The following is a 15,268-nucleotide window of genomic DNA, read 5'->3' as shown; positions in this document are numbered from 1 at the left end:
GGGGGGGGGGGGGGGGGGGGGGGGGGGGGGGGGGGGGGGGTAGTTGCCGACTGAGGTTAAACCACGACACATATGCCTACAAAATACATTCTGTAAGTAACAGATGTCTTGCGGAGAAAACAATGTATAAAAAAAAAAATACAGTTAGTCCACCTTTACTATCGAAATGGATCAGAAGCTTAGGTTAATAAAACTTACAAGCAAGTGAGAAAACTGGCTACTACTCAAGCAGACCAAGAAAGGAAATGAAATGGCTCATTTTAATTAGAACATAACATCTTTCTCTAAAAGCATTTGAAGTGAATTTGAAGAATGCTGCGTGTACATACCCATCACCAGAAACATGCAACAGACTTTCGAGAACAGTTTCCAAAAAGATGAAAGGCAGAAGCAAATACAGACAAGACAAGTCTGGAATTCAACAACTCACCTGCTTGGATACCTTTGTTTAGCATCCGTGTCCGCCGCTTGTTACTAAGAGCAGAGCTTGGCCCCCATGAACTGCTGCTTGCAGAAGGTAAATCTGATGAAAGGGAGACTACCTTCTAGAAAAAACAACACAAAAAACCAAACAAGCAAGAGAACAGAAATTCCTGAAATACTAACCGAAATGAACAGAAAGCAGGTTTTAAACAGCAAAAAAGTTATAGTCATCACTCTTCACTTGTTGTACCTTGATCCTGTTGTTATTGAGATGTTTATCACAGGCTGATCGGTGTCTCTTATTGCTATGCCACACTACAGTCAGCCTTGACTTTATCCTCATGCACCAATGCACTTTCTGCATCCCATTCTGGTAAGAAGAGTGCATGGTTTCTGTAGGCAAGAGCTTGCCTGTGATCAGATTCTGTACAGCGCTGAGCATCCTCCAATTTGTTTGTCAAAAGTTCCTGCGACAATGTGGCCTGTCAAGACAGACTTATAAAAACCCTTTGCTGTGGCAAGATCATTTGTTGGCTGTACTGTCATGAAAGACCACAAAGTGTGAAATATTTCTGCTTTGGAAAGAGGGAGAATAAACACCTAAACCAAATCCTATATTCCTACCCTCTCAAACCAAAAGCCTTTAAAGGTTGCTGGGTTTGCTGGAGGAACAAACTGTCTTGAAAGATTAACACGTTGCTTTGTAAATTCAAATTGAACTCCAGTTCTGTACCATTGGCATGGCAGAGCAAAGTCCTTTCAAAACATGGGATGTTCTCTCACCCTGTGATCCTCATTTCACAAAGTTCTCCAGGTGGAGAAAACTAAACTCAATAAAAACAAGAAAAAGGAGACGCATGGTAAGATCATGGCTTAGGCAAAGCACTAGTTTCACATCTTCACCATTCACACAAACAGAAGTTCCAGCTGCAGGGATGTAAGCAGCACAGCTTTGTTGTAATAAATTAATTTAAATTTTATGTCAAGTTATAGCTTTACAGCCATTTAAAAAGGAATATACTCTGTAAGTGTAATGCATCTAGTCCACATGGTTTTTGGTTATATAAAATACAAAGAAGGTTAATGCTTTATTAACAGCAATTAACTGACAGTGCTTCCCCAGGCTTCAAATCCAACAGTGTGGCACAGACCAATCTCCCCTGAATTTAATTTTTAATTATGAAACAGATTTATTTTTTTTCCTTGATCATAGCAATTAGTATCCTATTAGTAACTCATAACGCTAGCCACGATGGAAATGAACAGAGGCTTTTTTATTACCTTTTTATTGAACCTCTGCTATCACCACTTCAATGCAAAACATAATTTCATTTCAACATTAAAAGGAGGCAATTTTTACTCTCACGCATACTGACAAGAACTGTTTTTTAGTTTCATAAAGCTATTTCAGCTCTAGTAGAGTGCACTAGACAGATGTCGTAGATATGTATCTTCTTTCAGAGAACAGAAGCAAATTTGAATATGCACTCAGCAAAAATGGAGGGAGTATAAAGTAAGGGAAAAAAACAAGATAACCCATTTGCATGCATATGCATATCAGCCTGCACAAATAAATATAAGCAGCCATTCAATACTGAATATTGACATGCATATTCCTATTTGGACTAGACTATTCAGTGCAGTGCTTTCAAAGCCCTTCAGCAGCTGAATAGTGCAACCTTTAGCTTTGTACCTGCTACCAGATGGCAGCTTGAAGAGTGCTTTAGAGATACTGTAATAAACAAAAACCTTCTGGGATGGGTTCAGCATCTATAAATAAAAAAAGCTGTAGCCAAGTTTTCTGGAAGCAGAGCTGACAATAGGCTCTCATAAAAAAAAAGAGCTACAAAATGCAGCACTTGCCTGAAAGATTCGTACAGTAGTCTCTCTAGGGGTAGGGCTCCTGCTATAAATAAATATCTGTCTCTGAACCACAGATATTTGCAACTAAAAAAAAAAAAATCTTGATTTCTGTTCAGCCAAGCATCACAGACCATTACCAAAATTTGGATTTTAAATTAAGTTTGCCATTTTGCCATCAATTTTCTCTCACTCCTTATTTGAGGTGGGTTATGTGTCTCTTTATATGCATTTTTAAAAAGAACACTACATCAGCAGATAAAAGATACTACTTTCTAAAGCCATATGGGCTCAATGCAACACCAAGCACTGGGAACGGTGAGCCTTTATTCTCATATACTATTACTGCAATCAGTTATCTCACGGGTGATTTCAACAGGCAAAAGACTAGATGTTGGTTTTAAGGTCCAAACAGACATTGAAAGATTAGTCTTATGAATGGAATATGAAATAAAATAACCTCCTAAATACTACAACCGTGCAAGAAATGTTGGATCTGAATTTCATTGTTAGATGGTCAGTGTTTGATTAATAGTCCTAATGTTGCAAAGTTTATGACAATTTTATTTTATCTTTAAATAAATATTATAAATAAAAATATTAATAAAAATATTTCTAAAACCATTCTTAGTCTTGAAAAAGACTTTCTCCCCCAGACATGCATTCATTAGCTTACTTGACACACAGAGTTTGAGTTGTTTCTATAAAAAAACCAAACCCTAACTCATTTCAATGAAATCTATTAGTAATGACGACACTACCACTTTCTTCTGTTAATATGAAAAAAAAAGAAAAATATTTCTCACTTGTTCCTGTACTTTTCAGCATTAATGCATGTTACAGAACACCAAAACTCTGTAATTTCTTACTATAATCACCAAATCCATGCCAAGGCTCCCTTTCAGGAAAAAACCAAACCCTAACTCATTTCAATGAAATCTATTAGTAATGACGACACTACCACTTTCTTCTGTTAATATGAAAAAAAAAGAAAAATATTTCTCACTTGTTCCTGTACTTTTCAGCATTAATGCATGTTACAGAACACCAAAACTCTGTAATTTCTTACTATAATCACCAAATCCATGCCAAGGCTCCCTTTCAGGAAATTAATTTTCATTTCTCCTCCAAAAGGCAATGGCCAAATTCAGCTGAGATAATCAGAAAGATTTTCTCCACTTTAAAACAGCTTTACTCCAGACTTTTCACCTAGAATCCTTAAGGTGGAGACTTGGTCTTTTAATACGCCTAAACCGCCAAATACAGAAATTGAAGAAGCTTACAACCAACACTCAGCAAGACAAAGTAACTCCAACATTTAAAATAGACAAACAGTAACAAAATTCAAATAATAATTCCAATTTTTATGAAATGGTATTATCGTGGCCCAGAGATATTCAGGTAGCAATATGCAGTCAAAATTTACAACCTCAACTTGCCACTACGGTCTTCAGGATTGCTAAAGCACAGAACCTGCAGGTAACTAGAAATCAGATACAGCAGGATCTTCCTTCCCAAGACAAATAAAGGAAGAGAAAAAAAGATAAATAAGAACAAAGGGAAAGAAAACACAATTTATGTTTTAAGATATTTTGATCTCATCCTTATTCCTGGAAAGGCAGACAGACTTGTTTGAGCTACTTAGATCAAAGACAGAAGCCTACCATATAAACAATACTCTCTGGGAAATATTAAATGATTGTCCAAAGAACAAACTCTACTACTGTACAGCAGTTTAAGAGTTCCTGTAAAGATTAATTAAAATTGTCGTTTGGTCTAACTGACCACATACCTGGATCTCTTTCCTTTTCCTGTGTCTCTCAGAAGTAACCTTTGGATATTCTACACCGACTGCTTTGCCACTTCCCTTGTCCCACTTTTCAGAGCGGCTTTTCTGGTGGTTGATGGTATGATAAAGCTGGGAGAGTCTTGGTGACACCCGCACTCTTTCATGCCCAAAAGCCCTGATCAGCCTGGCAGTATCAATGGTGGAAATGGAACTGCTCTCCTCAGTCTGAGTAGCAGTTTCCATCTCTGTTTGGGTCACCACATCTGATTCAGAGGTGGTGGAACTGATTGTGGTGCCATGATCCCTACTAAGCCTTGTCTCTGAGGAAGTGTCACTAGGAGTTTCCAAGTACTGCTGGTGCTCCAAAATTTTATTCATGTGGCAGATAATTTTTTCTCCTGACCCATTTTTCCTGAGCTCAACAAGGTTATTTTTATCATGGGTGATACATGGTCTTTCTTCAACATGTGTTGCATTAGGCTTTAAGGTACTTTCAGACATGCTCTTTTCTGTCAGTCTTATTTTCTTCTGCTCTCTTCCCTTAATTTTCTTTTCAGAAACATTCTTTTCAGATTTTGTTGGTATTAGCATATGCTTAATGGGATTCTGAAGGACCCTGGCCAATCGATCGAGGCGTTCAACAAGGGACAGCTCACCGTTACTCCTACAATCATGGTGCTGGTGTCTCTTCTGGCACTCCAAAAACTTAATCCAGAGTTCATCTAATCTACCACTGGAGTGGGTTCTCTGTCTCGGTGGCAGGTCTTTCTCCACAGTCTCATTAAGGCGAGTTGTTTGGCTACACGGCACAGGATAATTTCTAGCTGCCTTTTGTTCTGCTTCTCTTCTGCCATGTTGAAGTAGCTCCTTCCCTGACGTTTCACTCCCCAAACTAACATTTAGATCCTCATTCTTGCTGTAATCTGCTTCTGCAGTGAGTGGAAAGAATTCGTTTTCACCACCTTTTTTATGACAAACAGAGAAACCACATTGATGACGATGTGCTTTTTTCCGATTCTGCAAGACAGGCCCTGAGGAAGGTCTAGCACGTCTAATACCAGAACTGTCTTCCGACAGCTCGCTGTTAGACAGGAAGTAGCTCTCACACACGGGCATTGGACGATGAAGGTAGAACCGTGCAGATTTGAAGACCGAATGAGTGGTTTTTACAGACTTCGAATGATCTGTGCATTCTAGAAGAGAAGACGACACTTTAAATTTTTGTTTCTTTACAGGGAAGCAAGTAGCAAACAGCAAATCTTAAACAGGATGATTTTCATCCTAACACTTTCCAATCACTTCAAAGGATTGAAAGCAGGAATCATTGTACCCATTCCCGAAATGCAACAAACTTAGAAATGAAGTTTCAGCATTTTCAAAGTACATAAATAACATTTTCTATCATTTGCAACATGGAATCCAAGAGAATATTATATCCAACTGAATCTGAAGGAGGAATCTACATACACCACAGGTAATTACCCAGACCAAAATTTGGACTGAGTCTTTATTTATATTTATGGAAACTCATGACAGGCAGCCACAACTCATTTTGCCTCTTTTCAGACAAATGCCCAGGGAGTATAAACATCCCCTAGGGCTATGCCTGAACATTATCTCTTAACTAACTCCGAACAGCATATATATAAAGACAACCAATACCACTTCCTGCACAGCTCCTCAAACCATCTCTGATAGCATACCAAGGATCTGAACATTATCTTAACTAACTCCGAACAGCATATATATATAAAGACAACCAATACCACTTCCTGCACAGCTCCTCAAACCATCTCTGATAGCATACCAAGATCTAGCCCTGCTTTGCTTTCAAGCTCAGATGACACATTTTAGTTCAAAGCAGCAGTGAAATCCCCCCAGAATATGCTACTATCTGAAATTACAAAGGACTATATGCGGAAATCCAATTATAAACTCATTTGTCATAGACATACATTAAGTATGCACGCAGCATGTGCTAGCAGGAATATACTCCAAAATAATTTTAAAGCCATTTGTAATACACTGTTAAAAAAAAAAATCAAATTTTAAAAAGTAAAAATGTGTTTCATGTTATGTTCTTTGTACAATGGACTGAATTATACAATGATCCATGAAGGCAGAAAGTAGGAATTATAGATGCTAGTGCCAGAAGGATTTCCCAAGTCCCTATGCTTACTGCAAGATATTCCATGCCATTTTAGCCAAGTATGTCATGTAAAGATGCCTTATAGAGTAGTAATAGCTTTAATATAAATACAAAGTCAATAAAAAAAAAGAACAGTCCATTTACTAATGGTAACACCAGTGCCTAGGTAATGGGGAGCTGTCAGCAAATGCGTATCAAGCTCCATTAATGGCAGGAATCTCACTCATACTATTTTTTCTCTAGCTCTCCAACATTCCTCCTAAGTTTGTTTTTTGTCTGTATTTTTGTTGTTTTGTTTTAAACACTCTTGTTTCCGTGACTGTGATCTACTGATGAGAACAGAACTGGAAACCAGGTCTCCCTTCCTTCATTTGAGCAAGCTTTGCCACTGATTCAGCGAAAGGGTGCAAGTCCCACAAGCCAAGCCTCTCCCTACCCCAGGAGGAAACACCTACCTACCTCATCAAGAATCACAAGCTATGTTTTTATAAATCCTCAGTTCCACATGGGAAAAAGTGATGCAAGATAAGCTCGGGAAGGGTTACGACTGCGTGAATTCATAGTGTTAACACTGCCTCATAAACCTCACTTTTATTTAGTCACTTGTATAAAATGTAAGGAAAACATCTCTTCCCTTCCCAACACAGAGACACTTCAGTGTAACGTCAAGATCATGAGTAGCATAACCAGACCCAGTCTCACTAACTCTGAAATTGGAGGAATTTGTCTTTCCATACAAGGTCAATGTTTATATACTCATGTAAGAGGATTCCTCCACATCCTCCTGACAAATGAGATCAGGCTTGGGAATACTATGCAGAATTTTTGCTATTTCTATATTTTCAAAAAGTTACCAACAAAATGGAAGGAATGCAAACAGGCAAAAAATAAAAATAAGCGCATATAGAGAAACTTTTTTTAAAAAATACATAACTTGCATAATTTTAAGCTCTAGACAAGCTCTGTGGGTAGAGGTAATCTTTTATTAGACCATCTAAAAATATAGTTGAAGAAGTCAGAGAAGATTTTAGACATGCAAGTCTCTTCAGAGCTTGCTTAAATTTCCAACTGTACTGGCTGGTTTAACAAAAGATTATTTCTGCTTACAGTTCTTTTCTTGCCGGTGTCTTTAGACCATCACAACTACAGAAAAATACTATTAGATAATTTTATATTAACACCTGTGTTCCCCTTTCATTTTTATCCAGGCTATTCAGAGAGACAGGTATCCATTGATCTCTGCTCCAACATGATATTTTGTTTGTCACTGCAGATTCTTGTTCGGAGAGCTGACTTCTATACACGCACTCTTTCTTCAGCTCTACTGCCATGACCCAGCATTCTTCTGAGTTACCCGCAGTGAATGAAGAAAAGCATTTTTCTATCTTACTCCACTTGTTTCCGTATCCTTGCATTTTATAAATGCTCACAGAGAATTATTTCTTCCATTAGAAAAACTAGGTTAAGATAACATTGTCTTTATTGTTGCACTACTTCAACTATTGGTCCTATGTACACTTACCAAAAAAAGTAAAATGAACATAAAATAATGAAGTTCAGTGTGTCTTATGCAATCATTTTAAATTATCTTCTGGAACTACCAAAATCTCTCCATTCTGAAGAGAAAACCTTCAAAGAAAACCCCTTCTAAAGTGAAGAATTAAAATCATCAGAAGGAATCCCTATCAATACATCAGCACAGCTCTGTGGGGTGACCTTACCCCAGGCATATTGAGCTGCCTGCTTAAAAAGGACAATAATAATCACACTGAGGTACTCCATACAAATCTGTTTCATTAAATGTCTTCATATAACAAGTTTACGTGACACTAAGAAAAATAAATGGGCTCCCAAAAACCCTATATATGTGACTGCCTAGAAGAGAGCAGGAACTCTCTAATTCAGAATCCATTACACTGTTCATATGTTTCAGGTCCCATTCCTCATTAACAGCCACAATTATATTACCTCCTTGCAATTTGCTCACTCTTTGTTTAGTATGGCACGTGTTGCAAAATACTGTACTGTGCAATAAACAGCTTCCCTGAGGAATTAATAGCTGCATTTAGGAGAGATGGCAACCACTGAGCAATTTTCTGTTTACAGTTACTTCTGTCCAGGAACAAGATGCAATTCTCAAACACAACAAAAATCCTCATCCCTACTCAGACTCAAGGAAGTTCAGCCACCACTCAAAATCACAGAATGAGGTTTTGTACAAAAGGAGTGTCCATCAGGACTAATTTTAGCTACTGTCATGAGAGACACCATCAAAATCATCAGTTAGCATAGTGTAATTTCATTTTGCCAGCATTCTCAACACATAAAGCCTTAAAGTAGACTACTATAGTAGTAAACCCTGACCTTCATCCCTCAGGAGTACCATCCAACAAGGTTAATGGAGGGGAGGAAGAAAGAGACATCAGTCAAATCAAATTAAAAGTCAGTTAAATACCAACATTACAGAGATACTTTATATGACCTCACAAGACGTCAGTGTATTTGTGGGCAGGAACACAACCCCAACCCAATATACAGAGCCATCCCACCTGCTTTTATTTACCAGGGAATTTCTGTCATTTTCTACACAGGCATCCTTTCTACACTTAAAGAAGACTTTGCACTTCACAAACTTAAGAGTGCCTTATTAAAAAAAAAAAAACACAAACCCACAAAAACCAAAAAAAGCCAAACCCCACCAAACCCAAAAAAAATCTTACAAAGGCTCCGATAAGCACTGTGGCCACTGGAATGCTAGCAAATACTAATGTCCAAGTATTTGGGCTGAGAGGGAGGAGCAGAAAGATAGGGAAGAGAAAAACGAGTCAAATTCAGCATCTTCAAGCAGACTATCAGCAATATCATGAGACCAGAAATCATGGATCCTGAAACAGAATTCTTTTGCTCTGCTTTCTTTCATGTGTATGAAAACACAAGTAAAATTAAACACACACTTTAACTACCTGGGGAAGCTTCCAGCGGTATCATTTGCTCCTCAGCCCAGGCTAGCTTGGGCTTGGCCCTCTTACTGTAAATTCCTCCTTTGTGCTTGATAGCTGTACTGTCTGGAGGATTATCATCCCTTAAACCAAGCATGTTTGCCGGAAACCTTGGAGGAAAAGCATCATTTGACCCTGAAGAGAAAGAGATCAATAACTATGAGTAAAAAGAGGCAGCAGGAAAAATAGGTACAGAAATTTCACAACAAAGACAGTGTCTGAAAGAAAGCCTATTATCCAAGTATTAGTACCAGTATGTTCAGCAACCAACAATGATGATCTCTAGTGAGCAGTTCTAGTGACTAATACAGCAGCAGTAGGTATTGCACCACATTGTTCTCCATGATCTTTAGCGACAAGGTTCTTCCCTGAGAGGTAGATTAATTTTACCTACTCTACTAATGAGCAGAGAAGAATACAAGAAAATGAGCATTAGACAGGTTTGCTAGGAAGCCAGACACAGGACTTGGAATGTCCAGACTCCCTTCTTGCTCACATTAAAATTCCAGACATTTTCACTGACTGATGTAAATATCTATTTTCTAAGCTCAGAACAGCAATGGAGAAAAACTGGAAGACTAAAGTAGGTCTGTATAACTTCTAAACAAAAGCTCTCTTACTATCATATCGCTGTCTCCTAATGTTAGAAACCTAAAATGGCCCCTAACTGATTTATCATCCTTGTCAACACCACCTGGTTACATTCAGCAGACTTACTCAACTCAACTTCCTTCAGCTACTACTCATGAGCTAAGAATCCTCGCCGCAGCAGGGAGTTTAAAAAACAAAATTTATTTTTTAATTCTGCCATACATTTTCTAGAACCTTGCACTGCCTCATATGCATATTGAATTTTTATATCTAGCATCATACTTTTTGCAAAACAACAGACTCGCATCACATTTGTTTCTCTCCTTTTGACCATATTACAACAGACAGACTGGGAAAAGGTAATGATCAGAGGCACACAAACAGTTACAAGCACAATTTGTGGCTATGCTGACTAACCTGTGCACTTACTGTCACTGTTGTATCAACCTGCTTCCCTGGGACACGTCTGTCAGGAACTGGACATCTCTGTAATGTTAGTTTTGTCTACAAATAACTTTGGATGTCAAAAAGCTCTCACTGAAAACAACCTACAAACAAGACCTATAATGCTTAAGTGATGTGTTCTTTATGTACAGGAGAGAACTGAAAAATAAGAGCAGGCAAAGCAAAAGAAGTTGATGAATCACAGAGCATCCTTTCCCCCGATAAATGAGAAGTGTTTTTCACTGGGAGATGGGAGGATGGGGGGGGAGAGGTGAATATATATTTTAAACCACAGTTACAAATTACTTTGTTTATAGAAATGCTTTCTACACTGGACTCCCCTAACATGGAGGAAAGAAATTCAGTACTGAGAAAGCTATTATCTGAAATGCGTGTTGTATTATGCAGATATTTCAGAATGCACACATACCAAATTAATATAAAAAAGGGGGAGAATGTACATAAATAAGGGAACTAAAAAGAAGGAGAACTGGCAGAGATATGAAAGAGTCCAAACTGAATAGTAATTCCCAGAGGAAAGTAAAGAATTATCAAGCTGTAAAACATTGAGCCTTGTTTCTTTTCACTGCCAGAACGGAGTACTAACATCCCCTTTCATCAAAGAAATTTAAACCATAGCCTTCAGTCAGGACTCCTACATCTTTGTGTTATAAAGTGGTGTGAACATGAACAAAGACATTTTTCTATTAAAATCAATGCACTTACTCTAAACTGGTAGGACAGAAGAGTTCCGAGCTCAACTGAGACAACTTTGCATAAGAAATAGGTATATTTTGATCCATGAACTACAACCATCGTTTTGCATTTGGAAGGCCTAAGATAAATAAGTACCTGAGTGAGAGCTCTCAACGCTGGTTTCTGACCCAACTGGAGAAATTTTGGATCCTGCCTTTAGATAAGGAACATAATACATCCCAGTACTTCCAGAAGGTTTATACGGCAGCAATAAGGGCTGATCTGTGGGGAAGCAACACAATTAACAGAAGTCAGGCTTTAATCCTTTAATGCAACTGAAGATAAAAGCAACAAATCAGGACCCAAGGAGACTGCTGAAGATGTCCACTGTGGTAAATCTGGAGAAATACCCTATTCTTTAGGAAAATAAATTGCAATTATTAATTAATTAATTTAATTATTTAATACCCACCCAATGGTTAGAAGGTTGACTGTCTCTTAGCTAGAAAAAATAGCTTACTTACCTATTGAATATTAAATTTGTGACTAGGGTGACAAACACTGACTTAAAAAAACCCAAACCCTCACATACCCACATAGCTCCCAGTTGATCCATGTTTCATGAAATAATTTTAAATGAGCGTGGATATCTGTCTCTCAAGTCAATAAAAACAGTATGCTGTCATAACAGAATTTCATCAAACGTTTGGACCAGAACGTAGCTGACTTCTAACAGCAAAGAGAAGAGGTGATCAGATAGAGTGCAAAAAAATATGTCGGCTGATATAATGAAAGAATCTGCTCTCTCAACTTATACTATTTTACATCTTGAGAATAGAGATACAAAGCCTGGAGCCCAGGAAAAGTCATGAAAACTACAAAAGTCTACACACATCAGTAGTATAAAACACCACTGTGGGAAACCACTGCACAACATCCACATTCCTCCATCAACAGATTTAAAAGCCCTCCACATTTTCTATTTTATTCTATTGAAAATAGTGATGTGCATATTCTCCTCTTAGTTTTTGTACTACCTTGACTAGAGAGTAAATCAGCAATCAGATATATCTCTTGATAAACTCTAAGCAGTGAACCAAATCAAATTATTTAGAAACAAATGTCAGAAAGTTTTCTTGAACCAGACTTGTACACAACAAATTCCGTTCCAGCTAAACCTGAAATGAATCACAACTGTACTGATACAACTCCCTACCCACAAGACTGCAAAGCCCAAGTTTAAGGGTTGGGTTTTCTCCCATATGAGCAACTTTAAATATCAAAATTATCTCAAGAATGTTACTTCCACAAAAAAGCTGGGTTTGTTTTTGGTTTTTAATACCTATAAATATCTCAAACTTGAATAGATTAAAGTCTACATATACATATAAGACAGTAATTTGCTCACCACCCTGCCTTGGGAAAGAGGAAGTCTTGTTAAGAGATGAAGTTGTATTGTTGGGAAGTTCATGTGCTTTCTGGAGAGATGACTGGTGGACAGCATTTTCGCTGTCTTGTGAATTAACATAAATTTCTGCTGAAAAGGTTGTTTTTTCAGGACTTTCTGTTGTTATCTGAGTGGCAGCATCAGAAGTACTTTTCCCAGTTTTTGCAGGAACTACAGAGTTGAAGATATTCTTCAGATTACACCCCCCTGAACCCAGAACGGTAACTTGTGGTCTCTCACTGCTTTGCAGAGGCAGCTCTTGCCCCACTGTGCTTGTAACAGGGGAAAGCACTAAGCAGGGATCTGCTGAAGATGCTGGCATTGGGAAAGATGAAGATCTTCGATCTTCTGGAATAAGGTCAGCAGCTGATAATTTAGAAACAGCTTCTATTAAAGTTTCTGGAGTTTTTAAAGACACAGGTTGAGTATTAACTTCAGGTTTATCCCACAGTCTCATCTCATTTTGAGTATTCAAGTCACTATGCAGCTCTGAGTTGTTACACTTCGAGGAAAGAGTTATGTGGACACAAGACAGTACTTTCTTAGTTGGTGATGAAGGACATACAGACATGGTGGATAAAATCTCATCCGTAGATGAATGGTGGGACGTATCTATTTGCTTCCTCACAACCTCTTTCTGGGTGAGAGGTAATTCATCAGAAGGACTTTTGTTTTCTTCTGCCAACAACTTAATACGGTCCTTCAGCAAAGCAGTTTGTACAGCTGAACTTTCTAAGCTCTCATACAACTGGATGTGGCCAGGTGGGCTGCTTTTCTCCTGCTGGTAAGAGCTTATAGAATGGGGTTCATTAAATCTATTCGTTTCTTGACTGAATCTTGTACCGCAGTCAAGCCCCACAAGTCTGGCACTATGCCTGCCCAACTCCGTCACATCTTGAGGCAGAACATCAGAATTTTTTGCACTAAGGGTCTGTCTTTTATCAGCATGGATGCTTACAGAATCCTGATCTGACAAACAGTCTGTTTCTTGATAAGCTCCAACTCTGTTACTGTCAGCAGAGACATGATGAAACCTCTCTCTCTCAGCAGTAAAAGCAATCTCATTAGACACTGAGCCAGCAAGCACTGGACTTGGAGGACAGGTCTTATATCCTTCCCGGTGCTGTTTGTCATGGCTCTGTTCCTCAGTGCTAGCAGAGTCAACCTCCAAAGGCATTATCCCATCAAGACCATCTCTACCAAGACTAGTGCTGAGTGCCATGGAAGTGAATGGTAACTGCAAACGTTTTCGGGATGAAAAGGTGACAGAAGTAATTTGCTTAGCCATATCTTCAGAACACTCTTCCACAGACAGCTTCTTCTGAGCTGGTAAATAGACTTCTGTTTGTATATCGGAAGCAGCTGCAGACCTCATTGCGCACGTGTCCCATTCCTTCTGCAATGGTGGATGAAGTTCAACAACGGCATCAGAATGACTAGTTGCAACTGTTTGATGTCGGTTGCAGATAGGTGTTTGAATGGTACTCAAAGATTTAAACTGCGTATCCTTCAGCAGGCAACAATCGGAAGGATCAGCTCTGTATAACGGCACAGCTTGTCGTAAGCTTGACTTTAAAAGCTCCTTAGTCCTGACAGCTCGTGTGTGTTTGTCAGTTTGAAATCTTTTGTCACTCGGAGTTTTGAAGTGCTCTATGTCCTGTTCCTGATTATGGCTATACTCAGAAGCAGCTTCCAAACCACATACCCATGGATCCTGAAAAATATAGAAGAATTCACATAGGTTATGTGGATAACTTCCCACCCTCGCCAAAATCTGGATTGCAGAACTCAAAGAAAGGCTAGTGCTGTCAATAATCAAGAGTCTGTCATCATGAATGAGCACACACTTTCTCTGGAACTTATCTGTTAATGGAACTAATGAAAAATTTGTCTCATTTGAAGTGCCAGCAAATTAGCTAACAAGGTTTTGATGCTGTAACAAACAGCAGCAGTGACATCTATAACAGAACCCTTTAGTTTTGTGAACGATATGACTATCTTTTGAATGAATATTCACTATCTAAATTCACTAAGTTCAAAGGGATTTAGACACACACACACACAAAGATTTAGCGATATATGTTGATTTCAGTGATAATTTTATTAATTAAAGAGACAGCCAGTTAGCCACACAAAATCACAGAAACACTTAGGTTGGAAGAGACCACTGGAAGTCTCTAGTCTGACCTCTTGCTCAAAGCAGGGCTAACTTCAACATCGGAACAGGTTGCTCAGGGTCTTGTCCCATCAAGTTTTGAAAATCTCCAAGGATGGAGATCTTGTATACAACTTAACTACTTGGGATCTGTAAATTACTGATGAAAGGCATCCCTTCATAGCTCCATGGAAAAACAAAACAACGCAGAAACCCATGTTTACTTCCAGTTGTAAGTACTCAAACCTTAACCAAGTATGGAACGTTAAGTTCTGGTGACCCCCAAGAAATCAGGTAGCAGACACACACACTAAAACTCTTGTGGTTTGGACCAGAGTCCAAACAAACTCCACGTTATCAAAGCACTACATTACATGACATTTTAAGGTTACGGGGATACTTCTGCATCTGACATTTTGCTATGCCATAACTATCACTATGTGAAACAGAACTTGATATAAAAGGTTTTCCCTTGCAGTTGAGTTGTTTGACTCTAGCATTTATGAAGCAGAACTAAAATGAAAGGAACTCAGTTACATGGGAACAAGTGGGAAGAAAAGAAAGCTGCTCTTTACAAAGCATGAGAAAATATTTAATTAGAAAAGCTTTAATTTTCCATAATTGAGATTTCTCTTTTCCCCTAAAACAAGTATGCCAGTTTCCCTCTCAGACAAGAGCTTAAAAATTTTTTTTTTTTTTTTTTTTTTTTTTGCTA

The 15,268-nt window shown here is 38.3% G+C and overlaps 1 protein-coding gene across 1 annotated transcript in view; it reads right to left on the bottom strand.

The window, feature by feature from the left end:
* The window catches only part of ALMS1 (ALMS1, centrosome and basal body associated protein), a 75,949-nt gene that overhangs the window by 16,156 nt on the left and 44,525 nt on the right, over nucleotides 1–15,268 (bottom strand). The window contains exons 4-6 of the mRNA XM_009290678.2: nucleotides 9,185–9,355; nucleotides 4,076–5,265; nucleotides 431–545 (exon numbers count right to left, since the gene is read on the bottom strand). Coding sequence (XP_009288953.1) covers nucleotides 431–545; nucleotides 4,076–5,265; nucleotides 9,185–9,317 — 1,438 coding nt within the window. The 5' untranslated portion in view covers nucleotides 9,318–9,355. The remainder of the gene's footprint in view (nucleotides 1–430; nucleotides 546–4,075; nucleotides 5,266–9,184; nucleotides 9,356–15,268) is intronic.

The sequence above is a fragment of the Aptenodytes forsteri genome, unplaced genomic scaffold, assembly GCF_000699145.1.
Source record: "Aptenodytes forsteri isolate BGI_AS27 unplaced genomic scaffold, ASM69914v1 Scaffold236, whole genome shotgun sequence".
NCBI classification, from domain to species: Eukaryota; Metazoa; Chordata; class Aves; order Sphenisciformes; family Spheniscidae; genus Aptenodytes; species Aptenodytes forsteri.
Note: the sequence above shows the minus strand (reverse complement) of the source record. Positions and strands in the feature narration are given on the sequence as shown.